Source organism: Salmo salar, chromosome ssa10, assembly GCF_905237065.1.
Source record: "Salmo salar chromosome ssa10, Ssal_v3.1, whole genome shotgun sequence".
In the NCBI taxonomy this organism is placed as follows: Eukaryota; Metazoa; Chordata; class Actinopteri; order Salmoniformes; family Salmonidae; genus Salmo; species Salmo salar.
This window is the reverse complement of record NC_059451.1, coordinates 91427541-91436849: the sequence shown is the minus strand read 5'-3', so window position 1 is coordinate 91436849 and position 9309 is coordinate 91427541. Positions and strand designations below refer to the sequence as shown.

Here is a 9309-nt window from a genome sequence, read left to right as displayed (position 1 = left end):
TCATACTCTTCCTGCAAAAAGCTAGGTTGCTTTTAGCTGTCAGTGGTGTTTTATGTCATTTCCATCAACACCGAAAACGCGACAAGTTAGATCATTTTCAAATAAAATAATTTTTACCCCGAGAATTGAATTACATTTACGTCAATGTCAAAAGACAGTCGCCACGATGGACGACGGCGTGGCGCTGGTCAACACCGACTCGGCCCTAGAATTGGACAAGGGCAAGGCGGAGACGGGAGGGAGAGGTCTGGCAGCAATAGCTCTGGATCCTCGCATGGAGGAGGCAAAAGCAGGAATACTCCCATAACCGTTGCCTCGAAGGTAGCTAGCTCTATTTTCAAGTTATACTGTATAATACACAAGCAAAGTAAGACCGCGTTTAGCCAGCCAACAAAAATAAACCAATTTAGCTAAGGGTTTTAGGCTGGGTTTCTATGTAAGCACTTTGTGACATCTGCTGATGTAAAATGGGCTTTAAATACATTTCATTGATTGATTAATTGATCGAGCGCTAGATAGCTTGCTAACTGGGCTACTACTGTCGCTATTCTGTAGCATTCGTTATGTTGTCGCTAACTCCGCTCAGCTGAAATCCACGGCTATTTTTACCTAACTAGCTAGCTAGCTAGCTAAAGTAGCTAATGGTGTGTTGAGTTGCAGGCCCTTTCGATAGGGGTTTTATTCCTTTTGTCCAAAGTATATAATATCTTCTTGTGTCGTTATGTTAACTATACGCTACCGGTCAAACATTTTAGATCAAGGGTTTTCTTTATTTTTTAAAATTTTCTACATTGTACAATAATATTGAAGACATCAAAACTATGAAATAACACATGGAATAATTTAGTAACCAAAAAATTGTTACACAAATCAAAATATGTCTGAGATTCAAATAGCCACCCATTCCCTTTGACAGCTTTGCACACTTTTGGCATTCTCTCAACCAGTTTCACCTGGAATGCTTTTCCTACAGTGTTGGAGTGACCACATATGCTGAGCACTTGTTGGCTCTGCGGTCCAACTCATCCCAAACCATCTCATTGGGTTGAGGTCGGGTGATTGTGGATGCCAGGTCATCTGATGCAGCACTCCATCACTCTCCTTTCTTGGTCAAATAGCCCTTATGAGCCTGGAGGTGTGTTGGGTCATTGTCCTGTTGAAAAACAAATGATAGTCCCACTAAGCCCAAACCAGATGGGATGGCGTATTGCTGCACAATACTGTGGTAGCCAAGCAGGTTAAGTGTGCCTTGAATTCTAAATAAACCACTACCAGCAAAGCATCCCCACACCATAACACCTCCCCCATGCTTTACGGTGGGAAATACACATGTGGCTATCATCCATTCACCCACACCGTGACTCACAAAGACATGGCGGTTGGAACCAAAAATCTCCAATTTGGACTCCTTACCAAAGGACAAATTTCCACCCGTCTAGTGTCCATTGCTCGTGTTTTTTGGCCCAAGCAAGTCTCTTCTTATTGGTGTCCTTTAGTAGTGGTTTCTTTGCAGCAATTCGACCATGAAGGCTGCAATTTTTGCGGCTGGTAACTCTAATGAACTTATCTTCTGCAGCAGAGGAAACTGGGTCTTCCATTCCTGAGGCGGTACTCATGAGAGCCAGTTTCATCATAGCGCTTGATGGTTTTTGTTACAGCACTTGAAGAAACTTTCAAAGTTCTTGAATTTTCCATATTGACTGACCTTCATGTCTTAAAGTAATGATGGACTGTCATTTCTCTTTGCTTAATTGAGCTGTTCTTGCCATAATATGGACTTGGTCTTTTACCAAATAGGGTTGGGCCTCCAGCAAATGACTTTGAAGAGCCTTTTCTAGAATAACCGCCAGAGCTGCAAAATATAAATTAAATATGATTTAGGCTAGGCCTATTCCACTATCTAAATATGCCATTCTATTGTGTGTTATTTAATTGCCATATAATTTATTTTTACAGCGGCGTGGGGATCCTGTGGGTATCATGTAACCTAATGAATCACACTTTTTCCAGTATTTGGGAGCACGGACTGTAAGCCTTATATTAAGCATTTTGACAGTTTTTGCCAATTCCACTCTATGTAGGCTTGTTAAAGCCATTTGCGTTGCACAACCCCATCACGCAGAGGCTATATCCATATAAATAAATGAGACAAAACAAAATATTGACTAAGACTTGGCTATAACCTGTCCTGAGTGAAATAACCAAGGGGTTCCAAATGGTCAAGACTATCTATAACCTACTCTTATTGTCAGATATGTTTTCCCTATAGGCCACTGCATGTGCTTATTCAACTATTTTGTTGACAATTTATTTAGAGGCTATATTTAGAGCCCTGTGAGCTAGGGTCTCTATAAGGGGAGGCCTATAATAAGAACAGTTATAAAACACAAATCGAGTTCTAAAATTATTACGCAAGACACCAGTACCCAAAATGATAGCCTAAATTGCAATGCCTATACGCTGTAGAGGTCGACCGATTAATCGGAATGGCCGATTAATTAGGGCCGATTTCAAGTTTTCATAACAATCGGTAATCGGCATTTCTGGACACCGATCATGGCCGATTACATTGCACTCCACGAGGAGACTGCGTGGCAGGCTGACTACCTGTTATGCGAGTGCAGCAAGGAGCCAAGGTAAGGTGCTAGCTAGCATTAAATGTATCTTATAAAAAAACAATCAATCTTAACATAATCACTAGTTAACTACACATGGTTGACGATATTACTAGTTTATCTAGCTTGTCCTGCGTTGCATATAATCGATGCGGTGCCTGTTAGTTTATCATTGAATCATAGCCTACTTCGCCAAACGGGTGATTTAACAAGCGCATTCACGAAAAAAAGCACTGTCGTTGCACCAATGTACCTAACCATAAACATCAATGGCTTTCTTAAAATCAATACACAAGTATATATTTTTAAACCTGCATATTTAGTTAATATTGCCTGCTAACATGAATTTATTTTAACTAGGGAAATTGTGTCACTTCTCTTGCGTTCTGTGCAACAGAGTCAGGGTATATGCAGCAGTTTGGGCCGCCTGGCTCATTGTGAACTGTGTGAAGACTATTTGTTCCTAACAAAGACAGCCAACTTCGCCAAACGGGGGATGATTTAACAAAAGCGCATTTGTGAAAATAGAAGAATCGTTGCACGAATGTACCTAACCATAAACATCAATGCCTTTCTTAAAATCAATACACGGAAGTATATTTTTTTAAACCAGCATATTTAGTTAAAAGAAATCCAGGTTAGCAGGCAATATTAAGCTAGGGAAATTGTCACTTCTCTTGTGTTCATTGCACGCAGAGTCAGGGTATATGCAACAGTGTAGGCTCGTTGCGAACTAATTTGCCAGAATTTTACGTAATTATGATATAACATTGAAGGTTGTGCAATGTAACAGGAATATTTAGACTTATGGATGCCACCCGTTAGATAAAATACGTAACGGTTCCGTATTTCACTGAAATAATAAACGTTTTGTTTTCGAAATGATAGTTTTCGGATTTGACCATATTAATTACCTAAGGCTTGTATTTCTGTGTGTTATGTTATAATTAAGTCTATGATTTGATATTTGATAGAGCAGTCTGACTGAGCGGTGGTAGGCAACAGCAGGCTCGTAAGCATTCATTCAAACAGCACTTTCGTGCGTTTGCCAGCAGCTCTTCGCTGTGCTTCAAGCATTGAGCTGTTTATGACTTCACACCTATCAACTCCCGAGATTAGGCTGGTGTAACCGATGTGAAATGGCTTGCTAGTTTGCGGGGTGTGCGCTAATAGCGTTTCAATCAGTGACGTCACTCGCTCTGAGACATTGAAGTAGTTGTTCCCCTCGCTCTGCATTTAGGCATTGTATAAAGTGACTAGTGATCCAGTTATTTAAGTGACCAGTGATTTGGTCTCAATGTAGGCAGCAGCCTCTCTGACTTAGTGATTGCTGTTTAGCAGTCTAATGGCCTTGAGATAGAAGCTGTTTTTCAGTCTCTCGGTCCCAGCTTTGATGCACCTGTACTGACCTCACTTTCTGGATGGTAGCGGTGTGAACAGGCAGTGGCTCGGGTGGTTCTTGTCCTTGATGATCTTTTGGCCTTCCTGTAACATCGGGTGCTGTAGGTGTCATGGAGGGCAGGTAGTTTGCCCCCATTGATGCGTTGTGCCGACCACACCACCCTCGAGAGCCTTGCGGTTGAGGGCGGTGAAGTTGCCGTACCAGGCTGTGATACAGCCCAACAGGATGCTCTCGATTGTACATCTGTAAAAGGTTGTCAGGGTTTTAGGTGACAAGCCACATTTCTTCAGCCTCCTGAGGTTGAAGAGGCTCTGTTGCGCCTTTTTCACCACACTGTCTGTATGGGTGGACCATTTCAGTTTGTCCGTGATGTGTACCCCTAGGAACTTCAACTTTCCATCTTCTCCACTGCTGTCCCTTCGATGTGGATAGGGGGGCGCTCCCTCTGCTGTTTCTTGAAGTCCACAATCATCTCCTTTGTTTTGTTGACATTGAGTGAGAGGGTGTTTTTCCTGACACTACACTCCGAGTGCCCTCACCACCTCCCTGTAGGCTGTCTCGTCGTTGTTGGTAATCATCTGCAAACTTGATGATTGAGTTGGAGCCGTGCATGACCAGTCGTGGGTGAACAGGGAGTACAGGAGGGGGCTGAGCATGCACCCATGTGAGGCCCCAGTGTTGAGGGTCAGCGAAGTGGAGATGTTGTTTCCTACCTTCACCACCTGGGGGCGACCCGTCAAAGTCCAGGACCTAATTGCACAGGGCGGTGTTGAGACCCAGGGCCTCCAGCTTGATGATGAGCTTGGAAGGTACTATGGTGTTAAATGCTGAGCTGTAGTTAATGAACAGCATTCTTACATAGGTATTCCTCTTGTCCAGATGGGATAGGGCAGTGTGATGGCGATTGCGATCGCATCGTCTGTGGATGTAATTAAACGTTCAAATATGTTGGAATGATGAGTTTCACGCATCATGCATGCTCTGCACTTTATTTGGCTAGTAGGTAAATAGGCCTACATTAGGTGACTCGATGGCTGCATGCCTCCAGAAGGGAATCTTCTGAGGCTGAGGGGTGCTTTTCCGAAGTTGCATGGTGCTGCATGGAGATCACAAGCCTTTCAACTGGGCAGCAGTGTCGTGGCATAATTGCCATTTAATTGCATAATTAGACCACTGCAACAGAGTTGGTGTGAAGTGTGGGAATAAGCTTATGCCCGACTTAGGCTACATTTAACCTCTCCCTTGTGCATTTCGAAGTCCATATGTTCAAGACCCGATTCATATAAATTATTTTAAATTCATATTAACCCCTCCTACAGAATATGCTTTGGCAAAATTTTGAGTTATAAAATCAATGTCAAAATATTCTTTCAAAAAATATTTTGAGTGGCAAAGACTCCAGTGGTCATACATAATTCATAGATCCACCAAACATCTGTTATTATTCTGATACATTATTCCTGGTATATACTACTGGTTATGATATGCAGACAGAGCCCAGAGAATGGGATGGTGCAATAATGAATTAGTCATATGTGACTGACCGCCTTGATTCGGTCTTATGTAGCAAAATTTGAAATTATTTTTTTTACATTGGATAAAAGCAGAGACAGAGCTACAACATTGTATATCATACACTGCATTTGAGGAACAATGGGAAAGTAATTCTGCTTTGAAAGTTGATAAACTTGTAACCCCACTTTTGACAAAATGGGCCTTCAATCATTTTGGTACACCTGCTGGAAAACTCTTCTTTGTCTGCACCCTCAGCATTGTTCACACCCTCTTAAGCTAGCTCCACCCATCTCTTTAAGGATTCACAAGTGAGGCATGTGCTGAACAGTGAGTAGTGTAGTAAAGATTAAGGGTAAAAGTAGTAGCCTACAATAAGGACAAATTCAAGGTTAACAAAGTGTCCGGATACAAATATTTTTAAAATATTAGATGACTCTTACACACTTGTTTAAATCGATGGGTTATGTGAATGAAATGCTATAACCCTCAGCCACATCTTGCTAAGTGGATGGGTCTCTACAGAAGGTGTAAACTCTACAGCGAAATGGTTACTTGCATAGTAGCAATATCAAAAATAGTGTGAATATAAAAATGTGTCAATACCAGTAGAGAGAGAACATAATATACAGTATGTACAAAAACAATAACCATACTGGTGATAGATCAGGTCGTTATATGCATACAGTAAGGGGTAAAGTGGCTGAGCAGCAGGATAAAAAAAAAAATAGTAGCAGCAATGTATGTGTGTGTGTGTGTGTGTGTGTTTGGAGAGAGTCGTGAATGAAAGTTAGTTACTTTAAAGAGCATTTCTCTCTCTGTGGGTCCAACCCCAATAAGTTTTGGAAAACGGTGAAATACCTGGAGAATAAACCCTCCTCCTCACAGCTGCCCATGTCCCTTAATGTTGATGATGTGGTTGTTACTGACAAGAAGCACATGGCTGAGCGCTTTAATCACCACTTCATTAAGTCAGGATTCCTATTTGACTTAGCCATGCCTCCTTGCCCATCCAACATTTCCTCATCTCCCACCCCTTCTAATGCGACTACAAAGTTTCTCCCTGCAGACAGTCACTGAGTCTGAGGTGCTGAAGGAGCACCTTAAACTTGACCCCCAAAAAACATCTGGGTCAGATGGTTTAGACCCTTTCTTCTTTAACTTCTCTGGGCTAGGTGGGACGTGACCGTCCCACACTATTCAACAGCCAGTGAAATAGCATGGCGCGAAATACAAAACAGCAAAAATCTCAATTTCATTTTCTCAAACAATCAACTATTTGACACAATTTTAAAGATACGACTCTCGTTAATCTAACCACATTGTCCGATTTCAAAAAGGCTTTACGGCGAAAGCATAAAATTAGATTATGTTAGGACACAAACTTCACAAGAAAATCCACACAGCCATTTTCCAAGCAAGGACATGCATCACAAAAACCAAAAGTACAGCTAAAATATTCACTAACCTTTATGATCTTCATCAGATGGCACTCATAGGACTTCATGTTATACAATACATGTATGTTTTGCTCGATAAAGTTCATATTTATATCCAAAAACAGCATTTTACATTGGCGCATGATGTTCAGAAAATGTATTCCCACAAACTTACGGTGAATGTCCACATCAATTTACAAAAATACTCATCATAAACGATAAAATTTACAACAGTTATTGAAAGAATTATAGATACACTACTCCTTGACGCGAACCGCTTTGTCAGATTTCAGAATAACTTTACGGAGAAAGCACATTGTTCAATATTCTGAGTACATAGCTCAGCCATCGAAGCAAGCAATACAGCTACCCGCCAAGTTCTGCCATCAACAAAACTCTGAATTAGTATTATAAATATTCTCTTACCTTTGCTGATCTTCCTCAGAATGCACTCCGAGGATTCCTACTTCGACAAGAAATGTTTGTTTTGTTCGAAATACTCCATATTTATGTCCAAATACATCCGTTTTGTTCGTGTGTTCAGATCACTATCCAAAGGCATAACGCGCGAGCGCAGTACCAGAGACAAAGTCAAAATGTTCCATTACCGTTCGTAGAAACATGTCAAACGTTGTTTACAATCAATCCTTTGGGTATTTTTTAACATAAAACGTTGATAATTTTCCAACCGGACAATAGCGTACTCATTCCAGGAGAAAAAGAAGGAACGGCGCGCCTGCGGGATCGCGCATCACCAAGCCCTTTGTCCTCAGGCAGTCCACTCATTGACTGAGCTACTATTCTCTGCCCAGTAACAGGAGAATGATGAAAAAACTTTCTGAAGGCTGTTGACAGCCAATGGAAGTGCAACGTGACCCCACAGACACTGTAGTTTCGATAGGGATTCACAAGAACTACAATTCTCAGATTTCCACACTTCCTGGTTGGATTTTTCTCAGGTTTTTGCCTGCCATATGAGTTCTGTTATACTCACAGACATCATTCAAACAGTTTTAGAAACTTCAGTGTTTTCTATCCAAATCCACTAATAATATGCAAATATTTGACTCTGGGCACGAGTATTAGGCAGTTTACTCTGGGCACGCTTTTCATCCGAAATCGAAAATACTGCCCCCTATAACCTAAAACGTTAGGCTTGGCGATGATAGCGGCAGCAAACTTATCTCTGACCTTTTTAATCTGGTTCTCCTCTCTGGGAAGGTTCCCATTGCTGGGAAGGCAGCCACGGTGCATCCTTTATTTAAAGTGGGAGATCAAGCTGATCCTAACTGTTATAGGCCAATTTCTATTTTGCCCTGTTTATCAAAAGTGTTGGAAAAACGTTCAATAATCAACTGACTGACTTTCTTGATGTCTATAGTATTCTCTCTGGTATGCAATCTGGTTTCCGCTCATGTTATGGATGTGTCACTACAACCTTAAAGGTCCTCAATGATGTCCCCATTTGCATTGATTCTAAGCAATGTTGTGCTGCTATTTTTATTGACTTGGCCAAAGCTTTTGATACAGTAGACCATTCCATTAGTGTGGGCCGGCTAAGGAGTATTGGTGTCTCTGAGGGACCTTTGGCCTGGTTTACAAACTACCTCTCAAAGAGTGCAATGTATAAAGTCTGAACATCTACTGTCTCAGACACTGCCTGTCACCAAGGGAGTACCCCAAGGCTCGATCCTAGACCCCATGCTCTTCTCAATTAACATCAACAACATAGCTCTGGCAGTAGGAAGCTCTCTTATCCATTTATATGCAGATGATAGTCTTATACTCAGCAGGCTCCTCCCCGGATTTTGTGTTAAATGCTCTACAACAAAGCTTTTTTTGTGTCCAAGTTTTCTCTGCCCTTAACCTTGTTCTGAACACCTCCAAAACAAAGGTCATGTGATTTGGTAAGAAGAATGCCCCTCTCCCCACAGGTGTGATTACTACCTCTGAGGATTTAGAGCTTGAGGTAGTCACCTCATACAAATTCTTGGGAATATGGCTAGAGTACGGTACACTGTCCTTTTCTCAGCACATATCAAAGCTGCAGGCTAAGGTTAAATCTAGACATGGTTTCCTCTATCGTAATCGCTTCTCTTTCACCCCAGCTGCCAAACTAACCCTGATTCAGATGATCATCCTACCCATGCTAGATTATGGAGACATACTTTATAGATCGGCAGGGAAGGGTGCTCTCGAGCGGCTAGATGTTCTTTACCATTCGGCCATCAGATTTGCCACCAATGCTCCTTATAGGACACATCACTGCACTCTATACTCCTCTGTAAACTGATCATCTCTGTATACCCATCGCAAGACCCACTGGTTGATGCTTATTTAT

General features: G+C 41.7%; 1 protein-coding gene across 5 annotated transcripts in view; it reads left to right on the top strand.

The window, feature by feature from the left end:
• Position 1: 1 nt before the first annotated feature.
• The window catches only part of LOC106561156 (S phase cyclin A-associated protein in the endoplasmic reticulum), a 140549-nt gene continuing 131241 nt past the window's right edge, over positions 2-9309 (top strand). For 3 of the 5 annotated variants that reach the window (XM_045688220.1, XM_045688219.1, XM_045688216.1), the window contains exon 1: positions 4-321. In XM_045688220.1, coding sequence (XP_045544176.1) covers positions 145-321 — 177 coding nt within the window. In that variant the 5' untranslated portion in view covers positions 4-144. Of the gene's footprint in view, positions 322-9309 lie in introns of all 5 variants that reach the window. The other 2 variants (XM_045688221.1, XM_045688217.1) reach the window with 2 other exon arrangements.